This window comes from Bos javanicus, chromosome 20 (assembly GCF_032452875.1).
Source record: "Bos javanicus breed banteng chromosome 20, ARS-OSU_banteng_1.0, whole genome shotgun sequence".
Taxonomy (NCBI): Eukaryota; Metazoa; Chordata; class Mammalia; order Artiodactyla; family Bovidae; genus Bos; species Bos javanicus.
Window position 1 is genome coordinate 587,883 of NC_083887.1, and position 18,065 is coordinate 605,947.

General features: G+C 46.7%; 1 protein-coding gene across 3 annotated transcripts in view; it reads right to left on the reverse strand.

The window, feature by feature from the left end:
• SLIT3 (slit guidance ligand 3) overlaps window positions 1-18,065 on the reverse strand; it is a 764,694-nt gene that overhangs the window by 234,649 nt on the left and 511,980 nt on the right. For all 3 annotated transcript variants that reach the window (XM_061393171.1, XM_061393168.1, XM_061393169.1), the window contains exon 5: window positions 9,265-9,336. Coding sequence is in view for 2 of the 3 variants with exons in the window: in XM_061393168.1 (XP_061249152.1) it covers window positions 9,265-9,336 (72 nt within the window). In the remaining variant the exon portion in view is untranslated. The remainder of the gene's footprint in view (window positions 1-9,264; window positions 9,337-18,065) is intronic.

The window sequence follows — 18,065 nt, forward strand, 5'->3', positions numbered from 1 at the left end:
TGTGGTCACCACTGTAATAGTCATCTTCCCTCTTCTTAAGGCCCTTTCGTTTCCCTTTGGATCTACAAGTCTCCAGGCAAAAGCTCGGTCCAACAGTGAATGCCTCATAGGACTGCTCAGCCCTGCTCAGAGGGGCCCAGAATCACTGCGGCTTCTTGCCAGCCTGCAGGAAAAGGTGTGACTCTAGTTCACATGCTTGTTGTAAACCCCATTTGCTGTGCATTTAGTGCTCAGAGAAGTTAAATATCTGTGATGCTTTTTTAAAAAAAAATTTGGCCTACAAATAAAAATACCCCAGATGAGAAATTTTAGTGCTGGATCCGGAATAAGAGTCTCTATTATCCTGGAAAAAAAAAAAAAAAAAAAAAGAAGGCTTCTCTGGCTGATTCTTACCCCTTTGCTTTTATCCTTCTTTGTCCCAAGATATAGTCATGCTCTTTCGCTCAGGGTTTTAGCAGTCCTCTAAGTGTTGGCATCTCTTTGTTCTGAAAGTCACTCACTTATTCATTGTTTATTGAGCATCTACTATGAACCAGGCATGAAACTAACTCAAATAAAACAGTGGGTAAGACAGATTCTGCTTCAACCTCTGCATAGCTTGCAGGCTGTTGGAGCAGAAAGATGACTCAGAAGACAGTTAGAACTTAGGATGGGGGGTTATGTGAAATATCTAATGCCCAACGGAGGACCTCTAACACAATCTATAAAATGATGTAATCTTGGCCTAGAAGGGATTCTATGTGTTGCCTGTAGAACTTCCAGTTCTAGATACAACTTCTGGGAAGTGGCACTTACCACCACCCTGCTTTTGTATAAAGTGAAACTGAAAGTTGCTCAGTTGTATCCAACTCTTTGCAACCCGATGGACTCTACAGTCCATGGAATTCTCCAGGCCAGAACACTGGAGTGGGTAGCCTTTCCCTTCTCCAGGGGATCTTCCCAACCCAGGGATCGAACCCAGGTCTCCCGCATTGCAGGCAGATTATTTACCTCTGAGCCACAAGGGAAGCCCAAGAATACTGAAGTGGGTAGCCTATCCCTTCTCCAGTGGATCTTCCTGACCCAGGAATCGAAATGGGGTCTCCAGCGTTGCAGGAGGATTCTTTAACAACTGAGCTATCAGGGAAGCCCGCCTTTGGATAACACTGTATCATATCTTAAATAAACTGGTAAATAAGACTCCTTTAGTCTGGAGCAGATATGATACACTTTGGATAACACTGTATCATATCTTCTCCAGACTAAAGGAGTCTAATTTGCCAGTTTATTTTACTATTGGCCTCGTTTCAGAGGATTTACTTTAATAAATCAGCTGGTATTTATTGAGCACTTACATTGTTGGCCCTGGGAGCAGAGGGAGCAGAATGCTCTGGGGGAGAATGTATCATATTGTATACACTCTTTGTACACCTGTTGGTCTCCTTCTGTGATGCTGCTGCTGCTAAGTCGCTTCAGTCATGTCCGACTCTGTGCGACCCCATAGATGGCAGCCCACCAGGCTCCCCCATTCCTGGGATTCTCCAGGCAAGAACACGGGAGTGGGTTGCCATTTCCTTCTCCAATGCATGAAAGTGAAAAGTGAAAGTCAAGTCGCTCAGTCGGGTCTGACTCTTCGCGACCCCATGGACTGCAGCCTACCAGGCTCCTCCACCCATGGGATTTACCAGGCAAGAGTACTAGAGTGCGGTCATCTTTTTCTTTCCAGGACTTGCTTTGGATCTGGTGAGGGTAAGGGCTCCATGGTGGTTTGTGGAAGGAGGAAGGGAAAAATGGAAGAGCTGTAAGAAAGAAGGAAGGAGGGGAGGAAGGAGTAAGGAAGGGGAGTGGAGGGGAGGGAGGAGGAAAGAGAGGGAGGAGGCAGGCGGGCTGCTGGGATTCTTTTCTTCAGACAGCTTATTTGGGTAGCACTTAGCATCCTGGGTTGCAGTCCAACTTCCTCCAGCAGCACCTCTGAACCTGACACACACAGCCAGGAATGCAAAGGAGGAGAGGCTAGGAACCCGCTGCATCTGGGGAAGGTGACGCTTCGGCATCTGCTTGCCCCCTGTGAGCAGATTTTCCCAATTCTCCCTTCCAAGAGGCAACAGGCTTCCATCAGGAGAGGCAGGCACCAGTCCTGTCCTCTGTCTCCACCCACTAAGCCCTGGTGACAGGCACTTGGTTCACTGTCCAGTCTGCCCGTGGGCCTGCCAGCTTTCTCCCACTGCTCTCTGCAGGTTGCTGCTGCCTCTTTAGGTCCACTTTGCCTGCTTGAATTCAGGACCATAAGCTTTCAACAAGTCTTCTCACCGGCCAGCCCGACTTCAGTCTCTGCTTCTCACCCTCCCCACCGACACCAGAGCGGTCTTTTTGAAATGGAAATCTGCTTATGCTGCTCATCTACTAGAACCTTTTCAGTGGCTTCCCCTTGCTGTTGCTGTACTGATCAGGCATTCAAGGTCCTCCCTGACCCCCACTCCTCCATATTCTGCTCCCCTCCCTGCTATCCTCATCTCTCTTCACTGTTCCTCTTGCTCACTGTGCATCAGCCATGAATCTCTGACAAAACTCAACTCTTTCACACACTTCTGTCCCTTTGCACAGGTGGGTAATTTTTCATATGCTGTTCCTTCGGCCTGGAATGCCCTGCCACTGGGTAAACTCCTACTCATCCTTCAAGACCCAACTCATGTCACTTCCTGAGTGAAGCCAGAATCAGGTTTGCTTCCCACATCTTTGTTCTTACCTCCAACAGAGTCCTGGCCCCTGTCCTGAACCCACTGATTTACTAGTTTGCCTCCCCATCACACTGTGAGTTCTCTTTCTATAATATTATTTTCATATTAAGTATTTCAACAATTGTGCATGATTTCTTATATGTAGTAGGCAAACTGCAAACACTTGAAAAATGAAAGAACAAACAGATCCATTTGATATATTTTTAGTCAGTCTCTTTCTCTGCTGTGAGCGGTTTAGGCACTGGGGATTCCACAGTGATGGAGATGGGCAGGGCTCCCGCGGGCACATGTTCACTGGGCAGGGCTCCCGTGGGCACATGTTCACTGGGCAGGGCTCCCGCGGGCACATGTTCACTGTGTCTGACATCAGACACAGGGTGTCAGGGTCATTTCAGAGGGCAATGCATGCTCTTAATAAATATAACTGGGTAGTAGGCTAGAGAGCAAGGGCAGTGGGGGCTGGAGAGCTGCTCCAGATGGGTAAAATAAGGCCACTCTAGGAGGTGTGATGTCTGAGCTTAGACTTAAACCATCTGAAGGAGCCGACTGTGTGGAGTTCTGAGGGTTTAGCCTACCACAAAAAGGGAGCAGCAAGTGCAAAGGTCCAGTGCAGAAAGAAGCTCAGGCTGTGTGTGAGAAGCACCAGATGAGCGAGAGAGGACCCAGACAACGCAGTCTTACAGGGCACGGCCAACAGCATGAACTCTGTACCAGGTGCAGCGATGAGTGAACTGAGCTGAGATGAGCAGACAGAGATGCCACCAACCGATGGGCGGCCCCTGCCCCTCCCTCACCCTCACACAAGATTACTGCCTGCTCATGGGGCCGAGACAGCCCTCATTAATCTCAGGAAGCGGGAGGGCAGACTCAGGCAGTGCAGCAACTCAGACTAACTAGGGAACACAAAGGCTGCCTGCCCAGCTTTGTTTTGAAAGCGTCAATTCCAAATTCTGCTAGCTGGCAGAGACAGGGGTTATTGATTTTCCCTTCTGGAATGCATGTCCTACAGAGTCCTCGCAAATAGAAACTGAAAAACAGAGGAAAACATAACTGCTGAGAAAGATAGAGCAAGGGGACATTTTTAAAAAACAATCTATGCTGGTTTTGTCTTTTTCTTATTACGCTTTGCTGGATTGTGGCTTGTCATCTCTCTTTTTGTTCCAATTCATTTTCTCCCTTATTTCTATATCTTACGATTCTCTCTCTCTCTCTTCTCTCTTTCCCTCCTCTTTTCCCTCTCTGGGTCTTCACTGATCCCTACCATGGTATTTGCATATCGAAGGCAGAGAACATTGGCATGTCAAATATTGGTCTCTCTACAGGTCGGTATGCCTGAATGCCTCTTTTGCCAGAGCAATCTATCCATCTTATTGTCTCTATTTATTTATTTATTGTGTGTTAAAGATGAATATTCTACTTTTAAAATTTTATTATTATTTTCTAAAACTTTTTATTGGAGTTTTTGAAGCGACTGAGCACACAGGCACACAGTTGTTTTATAATGGTATTGTGTTAGTTTCTACTGTACAGCAAGGCGAATCAGCTATGCATATCCCCTCTTATTTCAATTTCCTCCACATTTAAGTCATCAGAGCACCGAGTAGCGTCCCCCATGCTATACAGCAAGTTCTCATTAGTCATCTTGGTATCAGAGTGAAAGTGTCAGTTGCTCCGTCACGTCTGTTTGCAACTCCATGGACTGGAGACTGCCAGACTCCTCTGTCCATGGAATTCTCCAGGCCAGAATACTGGAATGGGTAGCTGTTCCCTTCTCCAGGGGATCTTTCCATCCCAGGGATTGAACCCAGGTCTCTCCCATTGCAGGCAGATTCTTTACTGTCTAAGCCATCAGGGAAGCCCCTGATGATCTTATTTACAAGGCAGAAATAGAGACACAGACACAGAGAACAAGCTATGGATACCAAGGGGGAAGGGGAGGATGGGAGGAATTGGGAAGTTGGGACTGACATATATACACTGTTGATACTACGTATAAAATAGACAACTAATGAGAACCATCGTCTCTCTTTAAATAGAGAACCTCTCCTCTCCCAGGCAGGCGCTGTAGCAGGATCAGCCCATAAAACCAGCTTTGAGTAATTGCATAGAGGGATATCCCCAGCTAACCGCATTCTTTCTTTTCTCCAGAGAAGCAGGAAGCAAATCTGGGCTTCCTTCTGCTGCCTGGGTGGGGGCAGGGCACTAAATCCCCCCAGCACCAGCATGACACCAGTGGCTCCTCATCCCCACCAGGTTCAAACATCCCCACGGTCCTTTCAGCTCTGATGAATCAGGCCTCTGCTTGCCAGCAGCCCCGTGGGTTACTTTCCTTCCTCTTTCTGCTGGTGGGGCTGAGTGGGGAGCAAGCTGGCTAGACGGAAATGTCCATGGACTGAGTCCAGAAGATGGGTGGGTAAGTACTAAGTGCAGAGGCCTAGGCCCAACGGGGTCTGCTGACTGTTACTAAATTAAATGCAACACATTAACTGAAACTCAGTTTTGTCATCTGGAAAATGCGGGTAACACAGTCTCTTCCTTCTTGAAGGGAAATGTCAGGACAAGCGAAGAAAATCCACATCAAGACTACAAAATCATAAACCACAAATAGCCAATCCCTGATTTTCTCCTGTTAATAGTATCATGAATCGACAGCCTGATACTACAATAATTTATCATCTCCTATTTTGCTTAAGTAATAGTAGAAGACTGTTACGCTCCCTGGCAGGTGGTTCTCAGATCGATGGCAGGGATATATGTTCCCGAGGTTTAAAATTCGCTCTTTGTCACTCACAAGAGAGAGAATCTACAACTGGGTGACTGAGGTGTGGCTGAGTAGGGTGTTCCCTTAACAGGTTTTATACAAACAATTTTTACAAACTGTCTCCTATTTCACATGTAGTGATGCATATTTAAATGTACAACTACAGCCATCAACCTTTATTCAGATGCTTCCTTCTTGACCTTGCTCCACAGCTTGGGTCCTATATCTTCAATTGCATGCCTGCATGCGTGAGTGTTCAGTCATGTCCAGCTCTTTGTGACCCCATGGACTGTAGCCTGCCAGGCTTCTCTGTCCATGGGATTTCCCAGGCAAGAATACTGGAGTGGGTTGCTATTTCTCCAGGGGATCCTCCAGACTCAGAGATGGAAGCCGTGTCTCCTGCACCGGCAGGCAGGTTCTTTATCACCGTGCCACCTGGGAAGCCCCTTGCCTCTAATTACCTACACTTCATTTTCTCTTAAGGCTAGAAGATGATTGAGTTTTACACCCTCTGAGTTAAACCAGAGATGCAGCTGTGACCACAGACCAAAGTCAGAGAACCAGCAGGAACAGGGTGGGAGGGCAAGTTCACCAATTTCCTAATGCACAAAAGATGCTCTGCCCACACCGTGGAAGACTTGACACTACTTTACACTCAACTCAGCATCTTCCAGCCTCGATCTTCCTCCTGATCTTTCGATCTCTGTGGAATAGGAGCTCCAAGAAGGCAGAGCCCACAGGTACATATCTTACTTCCTGCGTTTTCCCCTAGAACTGGCATTTAGTAGGAGCTCAGAAAACATCTGAGGCTGCATGTATGGATGACTATCAGAACTTGCCATCACTCTCTGTGTCATCTAAATATGGAACGCATCCTTTCCCTCTTCTTTTCCTCAGTCTAATAACTCACCGATTGCCAGCCCTGCTGCCTTGGTTCTCCCTGGCATCTTACTGTGGGACTCCTCCTTTCAGTCCTGCCTGAGAGCCTCATCTCCACGTCCCCTCTCCTCCTTCCACATTCTCCTGTCCGAGGTTCCTCTTCCAGAGTGAATGTTTCCATCATGACCTCTTTCAGGTCGGAAGCTATCCACCTTCTCAGTACCTAGCTAAAGTGCATGCTCCTTGCAGGCAAGGCTCGCCACCACCTGGCCCCACCTCTCTTTCTGACCTGCTCACCTATTATTCTGGCGCATAATCTCCCTACTCTGCACACAATATTTGCCCGTTCACTCTGTGCATTCCAATCAGGATTCCAGGCTCAGCGCAAGTCTTTACAATTATAACCACACTACAGCGCTCATTCTGACCTGATCACCTGTGACTCTGGCTCATGATCCCCCCACTCTCACGAGACGGCTCAGCTTGTGTCCCTTGACACCCAACTTGTATAGGCTTGCCTCCCCACTCCGCACACACCATTTGTCTGTGCGCTCTGTGAATTCCATCGTCACTCTGTCTGGGCTCAGTGAAAAGCTTCACAAAGACAACAGAAGACAGCGGTAACATTAACTACAATTTTCTAAGCACCTTCCAAGTGCCAAGCAAAGTACTGTATTATATTCAAACACGTTATTCCATTTACCTTCACAAAAGCCCTGGAGGTGAAGTACAATTCTCATCCTCCTCTCACAGCGTAGAAATCAAGGCTCAGAGCGTCAAACACTGTACCCTGGGGTCACAGAGTCAGTACGGGAAACAGCTGGGTATCAGGCACATGTCTAGCAGATAACCAGAGTCATGGTTCTATCTTTTAGGTGACACTGCCTAAAGCTAGTGTTCTTCTTCGAGCTCTGACAGTCCTTCATAACGCATGGCCACTGGTCAGCGGATTTTCCTGTGGGCTGTTAAAACTCTTGACGTTCTCTCAGATGCACGCTTCTTGTCCCCAGTTACACCATAAGTCACCTGAGACCATGACTCATACTTCTGGGCCTTAGAGGTCCTAGTCCCCCAAAGCATGCTGACTGATCAGAAGCATTAAGTAATCAACCTCTTGCGCTTTGTTGGTTAATTCATCCTTTAAGCAGTGAGTTTATTTGCCTCCCCTGTTCCCCTAGACCCTTGCTGTTCAGGATGCACATCCGGGTGGAAAAGGAGGCCCTGTCCATAGTGCTTGAGTTTGCAGACTCTTAACACCTTCTGCTCCTGAGGCCTGTGTGAAATCAGAGACAGTACATGGAACAGCAGCAATAAACCCTCAAACCCCAGCAACTACTGAGGATGACTCTAAGAATGAATCACTTTGCTGAGAGTCAAAAATGTGGTTAGTAATTACACAGTCCTGCTTATCCATCACCATGATTTACTTTTATTAACTGGCTCATTTAAAAGCACAGCCATGACACAGGATAGATATATCCCTTTCTGTATGTAAGATGTTGATTGGGGGCTCAACAATCAGGAAGGTGGTTGACTCTGAGTTAGTCACTGTTCTCTGGTCCTCAGTTTTCTCACTGACCTGGGAAATTTAGGGATCTGATCCCTTCCTGCTTTTCTGGGACGCTGCTCAACACCACCTCTTTTGTGCTCCGTCTTGAGTCACAGTCTCCACAGTCCTTGTCTGCTCTTCCCAGCCCTTCTCTGCTGCTGGGCAGATGAAGCAGTGGGCAGCCTCCTACCTGGAGCCCCTTGCACAGTCCTCTCTGGCCCTTGCCCCCTTCACCCCAGATGCCTGTGCCCTCTGGTGTGCTTTGCATATTAAACACCTAAAGCTTTCTGCTTAGTTCTCAGCAAAGGGGAGGTAGATAGCCTATATTGGGAAGCCATCATCAGCTTTCTGGCACACCGAAGTCCCTGCAGTCCTTATAGGGAAATGTCAGAGCTACAGTAGTTTTTTTTTTTTTTTTTTAATCTCCTTGAAGACTTTTCAAGTTGGAGACAAGCCTGTGCAGGAGGCCAGTGGGCAGAAACGCCCCCTCTGTGCCCCTCTCCAAACTCAGGTTCTGAGCACTTGGGCTCAGGAGGGCAGGCAGAAAATTTCAAAGGCACACTCCTGGTGAAGGAAGGGCCCAGGGGCCATGATTAGCGGCAAACAGTGGGGGCCAGGCAAGAAGCGACAAAAGTCATTTGGCAAGTTCAAAAGCAGGGTGATGGAACAGTTCTGCACCAGTTGCAGTAACGGGCAAGGGAATCCTAAAATGACATAGACCTGCCCATGCGCACATGTGTGCACACAGACACACGGGAGTGCAGAAAGGGTACACAGACCGGTCCACTACTTTTGAAACTTCCTATGAATCAATACTTATTTCAAGATAAAAAATGAAGAAATGCCCCAAGCGCCTAGTGCAGTAGGTCTGGCTATGTCACCCCAGGATCCTGGCACACAAGGCCTGATGCTCCCTCATAAGATCCTGTTTAACAACAGTGAGATCTTCACCGTCACGATCTTCAGCATCATCAAGGCTCCCACTTGCTGAACACGTTGAGGCACTCAGCATGAAAAGCATTTTCTCATTTGCACCAACACCCCACCAGGCCATCACCCCCGTTTTACAGAAGGTAATGAGCTTGGGAGAAGCTGCGTTGAGCCTCAGGCCACAGGGCTGCTGTGGAACAGGAGTGGGACTGGGGTCTGGGACTCTATATTGATGCTTGGGGACGAATGATCAAAGAAGAGCTGCCTCGGCATTCTGGAAACCACTTAAGCACACCCCTCAATCTGTCCCAAAGGCAGCTGGCCGAAGGCAGCTCCAGGCGCGGGATGCTGCCTGCCTGTCCCGTGGTGCTCACCCCGCCTTTGCCCAGAAAGCGCGTCTGCAGCAAAGCAACAGAAACATCACTTACAGGTTCTTCACGTCGGCGATGCCGCGGAACGCCTTCCTCGGGATTCCCAGGATCTGGTTTTCGCTCAGATCTCTAAACAAGAAGAGAAGAGGCACAGGCGTTAAGGACCCAGCCAGGCTTTATCTGCATCTCATTATGATAACAAAACCCCTCTGGTGGCTGCGTCTGCGGTCAGGAGTGTTTGGGGAACTGTTTAGTTTCAGGCCCCAGGCTGGGAGCAGCCCTCACATTGTTCTTCTGGTGATGGCCTTGCTGAAATGGTTCGCAGGCGGCCGGCTGCCTCCAGGGCGGGCTCTGTGGGTGGTCTCGCACCTCCAGGCCACGAGCCAAGCGTGGGTTATTTGTTGCACACTGCACCCAATTCTGTTTTGCCACCTCCCTGAGATGACCCCTTCCTCCCCTCCCCCATGGCGCACCTCCCCCAGGGCAGGGTCAACCCCTCTCCCTCTCCCGTCTTCTCAGGGACTCTGCCTTTGTCATCTGAGATGGGAATGCAGCCTGGCCATCCAGATTTTCTGACGTGGGGGGAGATGCCATCTCTGCTTTTCTGGGGCTCCGGAGAGACTCGGGGTGGGGGGGGCCTCCTGGATTGTCTTAGGGATAGGTATGATGGATTCAAGTTGCATTTCCACAAACCTACCCAAAATAGGGGTTGTACTGCACTTCATGTAGTATTTAGCAGCGTATCATGCTGTTTTGAGCAGGGAGGGGAAAGGGACAAAGTTCGGGTCTCAAAGCTGCTCAGAAACAAGTCTGTATCAGCGTCCTCTTTAAGAATCCCCAAAGCCTCAATTTCCTTTCCTGAGACCCATGCGTTTGTTTTGGTTCTCACGGCCTTCCAGTTTTCTTTTTTGCTGGACCAAATATATGCACCTGTTTTCATTCATACTCCAAAGCTTGCTTGGGGTCTTAGTGAGTAATCAAGCATATATTTGTGTATCAATCATGTCTATATATACAAGTATGTATCTTCCTTATTTTGAAAAGAACACAATAACTTTCAGATATTAAGGTAAAAAATGTCCTACCCAGACACAACCACTGTTACCAATTAGGAGGAATATATATATATTTCACCAATATGATCTCATAGTATATAGTCTGCTATAACACTTTTCCCCCACTATATTGAGAACATCTGTTTCTGTTATTAACAGTATGCCAATGCCAACATTTCTTAATGGCCGTACATCATGATTCTACAGATGGCTATGATCCTCTGCTGTTAAGTATTTATTTATTTGTCATTTAAGGCAACCCTGGGATGAATTTTCCCAGTGCCCACACTTGTTTGGCTACCTCCTTGATATAAAGTCGTATGAGGAGATGTACTGGGTCACAGGGAAAATGTCTTAAATTGCCATGCTGTCCTAGAGGCAGCTGGACATTCCTATGCTGATTTTCCATGGGCACCTAATCCAAAGCTATGCTGCTGCTGCTGCTGCTGCTAAGTCGCTTCAGTCGGGTCTGACTCTGTGCAACCTCAGAGACGGCAGCCCACCAGGCTCCCCCATCCCTGGGATTCTCCAGGCAAGAACACTGGAGTGGGTTGCCATTTCCTTCTCCAATGCATGGAAGTGAAAAGTGAAAGTGAAGTCGCTCAGTCGTGTCTGACCCCTGGCAACCCCATGGACTGCAGCCTTCCAGGCTCCTCCATCCATGGGATTTTCCAGGCAACAGTACTGGAGTGGGGTGCCATTGCCTTCTCCGAATCCAAAGCTATAGATGATTCCAAATATATTTGGAAAGAGAAGTCAGACCACCATCCTCCACTAAAACCTGGGCCCTCTAAATTAACCATGTTGCCAGGAGCAAGAGGAAACCTAGGAAGCAGGAGAGAGGTGTCCCTTTTCTGCTCTCATCCGCTGAGCTGAGTTGCCCTACTCTGAGCGGTGGGCCAAACTCAAGATCCATGGAGACGCGGGCCGCTATTAGGCCCTGAGGCCAGGTCTGGTGTTGGGGTCAGGTGCAGAGACAAACACAGAGGGAAGTCTTGGGGCTGAGTAACAGGGTGCTCCCAGTCTCGAATCCAGTTTCCTCTGCCTGCAACTGATGTCAGTCAATTCAGATGCAGAGTGCGCCCCGCTGCAGGCTCCCCAGGCTGGGCCTGATTCAATGAGCAGGGCTCCAGCCTGCAGTCTGGGCGCTGAACAAAGCCCATGACAACAGCAGAGGTCAGGCAGTGTCACCAAGGCCACTCCCCTGCTCTCCATCAGCCTTCAAGAGAAGGGGGCCCAGGTCCTGTCATCCGACTCAGGCAATTTCCACCAGGCATCTGGGCTGAACCTGAGGCTCCTGCAGCCACAAAGGGCCCAGTCTTTTCTGCCAAGTGGAGGCTGGTCTCCAGGACAGTGAGCCCCTGCCCGCTTCTCTCTCAGACTTGGCTGCTGCCTTTGGCCGCTCTGGGAAAGCGCTCAGGCCACATTTTTGGCAAACAGCTAATGATCAAAATCAGGGGCAGGTGGAGGAAACAGGAGAGAGGTTTAGAATGGTCAGCTCTAAGCACACTTGAAAGCCAGATGAAGTGGTACATAGTCCAATAATGCCTTCACCCTTTGGGTTTACTTACCCCGGTATACTAAACCAATAACAATTGTATGCGTATTCTGGTTTGCAGTACAGTGGGATGAAGAGAGGACAGTCTTATTTAAGCACAAAAATCTGGTGGAGGTGCCGGGCAATCTCCCATGAAAGTGGTCACACAGACAAAATCCTGCACTGGGATGGGACGGCCACGTGGGTTTCCGTTCACTTTTCTCTTGCTGTAAACACACCCAGTCTTGCTCCTACTTTCAGAAGCCCCATTTAAAGCACTGCTCTTGCCACCTCCTTGCCATGCCTTCCTCTTGCCACAATTTGAGCAAAACTGTAGATGGTAGGGAATTTATCTGTTCCCCATGACAATCTGCTTGTAAATTTTATTAATTTTATTTTCCATGGAGCCTCTTTTCTCTGGCTACCGGTACCACTGCCATTTATCTGCAGGACTGTATATTGATTTTATAAATACCTCTAGTGGGCTGACAAACTGGCAGCTTTAATGGTGTTACTGATGGGGTGTGGAGGAGAGTTCAGGGCTGCGTGCTCCATTTTCGGTAACTGTCCCTTCACAATTATCTTGGGGCCTTTGTGAGGGTTCCTAATAGTGTGTTTATCTCAGCGTGATGCCAGAGCATGGAGCTATTGTTAAGTACTATCTTTGAGAGAGACAAGAGCCACCATTTTCGCCTGACACTTAGATAAAAATAACAAAGTCTATCCGGGGTGCTCAGAGCGTAGTTCTGGCCAGTTGCTTGTCGGGGGTTAGTGCTTCCCCCTTCCTGGGGAGATGCTCAAAAGTGGCCAGCGAAACAACCCTAGAGGAAAGGAAGAGGTTGGACTAGGGTGAGAGAGAATTGAGCTGGGGTTTTCTGGGGCAATAAAAGAAGATGACCGGTAGGAAAGGCTTTCTTGGTTGGAAAGTGGGGCTACAGATTGGAATGCCTTTTTAAATAATTAGGACTCAGAAAGGAGAACTGCATTAGCTAAAGTGCATTTTTCTGCTTCCGGAAAATGATTAACCAACTGATTATTCCATTCCAAAACACCAAACCAAAGAGGACTTATTAAGGAGACAGTAAGTCAAACAGGAGTTGGCAAGAACCAATAGATCCCCCTTCCAGCCAGCACTCCCCCCCCCCCCCCCGCCCCCGCGCCTTTTTAATTTACTAAAATGCTTTGGACACAGATTAACTTTCTTCGCAAATTTATTATTGTTTCATCTACCTTGAAATGGGAAATGCAGACACTTTGATAAATGGATTGAAAGGTTGTCTAGTTTCAGTGGCGCTTTTGAAATGCTTCCCGGGGCTCTCCCTGCAATGTCAGGCATGCTTTGTTCTCAGAGCAGCGGTGAATGACAGTCCCCACCTTCAGCCCACCCCTGCCTCCCCATGTTTACCAGGCAAGGCAAGACGCAGGAAAATGCTCTCTGCTCCGGTGGGGACAAAGTGTTTGTCCTGATCACCTTCAGGCTACGAGGAAGTCCTGTCTGTGTTAAATGGCAGTTTATGGGGGTGGGGGAGATTCGCTCCTGGAGGCCGATCTCCAATTACTCCCAAGTTTCAGGACACGGTTTGGAAGCTCCCCAACCATGGGAAATTCTTGTGTCTGAAGTGATAGAGCCACTTATTAGCTGTATGATCACAAAAACTACTGAAATGCTCCATGCCTCAGTTTCCCCTTACTGATCTCCTGCAGATTAACACTGAGGATGAAATGAGTTGGTATGTGTATACTTTGCACAGTGCCTGGAACCCCGGAGGCATTCAGTGAAAGGCTGCATTTATTTCTTGAACTTTCCCCCATTCCGTCCTGGATTTACAGTGCTGAAAATGTCCCTTTTCACCAACCTCAGGACATATGCCTACAACTCCGCAAAGAATAGAACACGTAAACATCGTTACTATTCTTTTCATAAAATCTGAGGGAGATCAAACTTCCTCTCGGGCTTTCCTGGTGATCCAGTGGTTAAGAATCTGCCTGCCAATGCAGGGGACACAGGTTCCAACTCCAGTCCGTGAAGATCCCACACGCTGCAAGGCAAGTAACCCTGAGCACTGCAACTACGGAAGCCCGTGCGCCCCGGGCCTGTGGTCCGCAGCAAGGGAAGGCGCTGAGGGAGAAGCCTGCGCACTGAGCTAGAGGGTAGCCCTGGATCACCGCAACTACAGAAAACCCAGCACAGCCAAGGGTAAAAATAAACAAATAAATGATTTTAAAACTTCCTCTCATCTATCATCTAGATAGCTGTATCCATATTTGACTCTAGATTCTTTTGGATAAAACAGGAGCGTTTGATTCAGGAAGAAAGGAGTATCTTAGAGGGGGCTCTTTCAGAAGCAGACGCTTGCTCCAGTGATGGATTTACAAAGTACTCCTGGGAGAGACAAATAAGGGATGGAGAAAATTGGATGGAGAAGGAAATAAAGGACAGTCAGGTAGAGTGCTGGCTTTGGCCCAATGCCCTGGGAGCTCCAGTCTCTAACCAAGGGTGCTGGGTCTTCATAGCCCAGCATTAGACAGTCCTTGTTCGACCACCCAGGAGAAATGTGAATTCCCTGGTTTGCCTGCTCTCCGTAAGTCTGGATGAAGGGACTCCAGCAGCTCAAGGACAGATTGCTGAAGAAGTTCCCAGCCATGAGGTTCAGCAGCAAAGTCCAAAGAAGCAGGAGATGGGAGCTGATGTTGGTAAAGGGAACCCAAGGGATTCAAACCAAAGCACTTCATATGAAGGCTTCAACGTTAGTTTTTCTAAATCAGGAAGTTCTCAGAAGATTTAAAAAATCACCCCAAGATGACATATCCAGGATCAGGGGTCAAGAGGCCATGAGGGGAAGCTAATTGAGAAAAAAAAAAACAAAAAACTGCAGCAACCCAATCTGGCACCTTCTTTGTCTATTTCCCCAAACCCTTTGCACTGAGACCAATCAAGGGCCTTTTTAGTAATGTAAAAAATAATATACATATATATATATATATATATATATATATATATATATATATATCCATCAACTCTTGATTAGCCAAACTAAAAGAGGGTATGATCTAAAAGCATTTATATTTAGAACCTTCATTGGACTGGGGGTCAGGATTCTCTTTGGCCCAAGACTGTACTAAAATTACTTTCCTAGTCACTCATACTGCCTAGCAGAAAGAAATAATCCATTGGTGTAGTAGGTATCAACCCAAACTCATTTCATTTCTGACGGATAATCCATGAATCTAAAATTTCTCGGACTCTCAATGTTATCATCCTGTACAAAGCTGAACCTTCCTCCCCTACCCCCAACTCCTAAAATATAGTAAATGTGATGCATCACTCTGCTCTAGGAGCTAAAGAGAGAAGTTCTGCTTTGCTTACCTTGTTTTATACAGTAGGAGGGACAAATATGCAGGAAAAATTATTCCCAGGGGATTTTTACAATGTGGGCTTCAGGGGGGGATTTATCTTAAAAGGTAAATCTCTTGTGCAGGCAATTTATCTTAATAAGCAAGATTATACATTTGCAGTTGGGTCACTGTCAAAACCAAATGAGCCCCAAACATAGGTCCCAGCTAAGATGGAGAAACAGTGGAAACAGTGACAGACTTTATTTTGGGGAGTTCCAAAATCACTGCAGATAGTGACTGCTGCCATGAAATTAAAAGACACTTGCCCCTTGGAAGAAAAGCTATGATCAACCTAGTGAGCATATTAAAAGGCAGAGACATTACTTTGCCAACAAAGGTCCGTCTAGTCAAAGTTATGGTTTTTCTAGTAGTCTTGTATGGATGTGAGAGTTGGACTATAAAGAAAGCTGAGCATTGAAGAATTGATGCTTTTGAACTGTGGTGTTGGAAAAGACTCTTGAGAGTCCCTTGGACTGCAAGGAGATCCAACCAGTCCATCCTAAAGGAAATCAGTCCTGAATAATCACTGGAGGGACTGATGCTGAAACTCCAATACTTTGGCCACCTGATGCGAAGAACTGACTCACTTGAAAAGACCCTAATGCTGGGAAAGACTGAAGGCAGGAGGAGAAGGGGACAACAGAGGACGAGATGGTTGGATGGCATCACTGATTCAAGGGACATGAGTTTAAGTAAACTCTGGGAGTTGATGATGGACAGGGAGGCCTGGCATGCTGCAGTCCCTGGGGTCGCAACGAGCTGGACACGACTGAGCAACTAAACTGAACTGATGAAGTCCTGATAGGTCCAGCTGAGTGTCTGGTCAATAGCATTCTTTGTCTGAGGGAGATTACAGTAGAATACCTGAATCGTTTCCTGAAGGAAACGCCACCGATCTCAGAGATCCAGAGACTCAAAGTATCAGTGGGGGACCATCGCCACCTCCCCAACAACAACGATTTCCCACGGCTCCAGGTGGGTTTCTGATATTTCACTGCAGCAGGGTTGACGTTGCCTGCTCCCTTGATGTTAAAAAGTTACAGAATGAAGCACTTCAATGAGAGTTCCTTCCTTTCTGCCTTCTCTGGACAAGTTCATTAGAAAAGTTCTAGCATTCAGACACTTAAGATTGGTGGGGATTAAATGACTGTTCAGATTTTTATTCCACTCAACAGAAAGTGAGTTGAGCACCTACTGTGTGCTGCACTACTGAGACCCAGAAGTGAACAGAACCAGGTTTCTCTTCTCCTGGAACGTGCATCTTATTGATCACAGATACAAATAAACAGACTCCTTCATATATAGGAATATAAAAACCTAGACACTTCAAAACATAAGCTGCAATTTCACTGTTTTCTTTTTTTCCTTTTCAACAAGTAGAAAGCCTGTATCTAAATTCACACTGTAAGATTGTTGCTAACCACCAAGGAAAATAATTCACAGTTTTGTTTTCCTCAAAGTTCAAAATCTTTTTAGGTTTTAGGGGGGGAAAAAGGGAAAGATGCCAATCTGAACTGGGACTTGCAGAGATGCAGATTTGTTTAATCAAGTACTTTGGATTTGTCTTTTAAAGTGGACAGTTGGATAAAAATCAGGATAGTTTGAAAATGTTATTAACAGGGCAGCTGTCCCCACAGTAGGGCTCACTGCCTACCTGATCAGAATTTACTGATGATGCTTTGAAAAAAATATATAGATCCCTGTATTTAAAAATAATGTAGATATGATAATAGCATTATGTTTTCAATGTTTTTATGTGTTATTTTTTTTCTTTCACTTATGTCTTTATCTTTGAGAGATACATACTGAAATAATTAAGGATGAAATGATAATGTCTGAGTTTTACTTCAAAACAATATAGGAGAGGAAGAACTGGGTAGAGAGATTGATAAAACAAGATTGGCCATAAGTTAATACTTATTAGAGCTCAGTGATGGGTATTAAGGGGGTTTATTTATAATCCATGCTTGACTTTTACACAAGGGTAAAATTTTCCATAATAAAAAAAAATTTAAGACTGATTCCTGGGACCCATCCCAGATCTACTGAATCAGAAGCCTTGAGGATGATTTCTGGACACTTTGAACAAGTTTATGAACATGGGTAGGATAATTAGTGTATCTGATTAGGTGCCAAGTTCATATTCTAGCTGTGTGTCTTTAAGAGTATTAATTCAATCCTTTAAGCTTCAATTTGTACTTCTTTGAAATTAGGATAAGCATCATAGATAATGGACAAGCAAGTGCTGTCTATATTCTAGGCAGGATATAAATGCAAATCACTATCTTTATTTTATCAGCATGGAGTTAACAGAGCATCCTACTTCTTTACATATCTAGTCTGCTTAGGGAAAATCTTGGGTCCAAGATGCAAAGTCTCAGGTGTAGGCTTGCTGGTGTTGGGCAAAATGATCATGGGATATGTAGGTAGATGGGTAGGTAGGTAGCTAGATTGATCAATAGATAGATGGGTGGATGGGTAGGAGGGTAGATGGGTAGATGGATGGATGGATGGATGGATGGGTGGGTAGGTGGGTAGATGGACGGATGGATGGATGGGTAGGTAGGTTGGTAGATAGGTAGATAGATGGTAGATAGACAGATGGATAGATAGGTAGGTAAGTAGATGAAAGGAGGGTTGAATGGATGGGTAGGTAAATGGATAAGTAATAGACAGATGGATAGATGGAGGGAGAGCGTCTCCTCACAGGAGGAGGCTGTGGCAGATAGAGTGACAACGTCTAACCTGTATTTTAGAAATCCACTCAGGGGCCCAGTTTGGAGGCTGACCCAGAAGGGACTAAGAGTCCCCGGGTGACTCCACCTCTCCCAGGATCCCAGAGGTCTGGCAGAGGTAAACCAAGTTCTTTG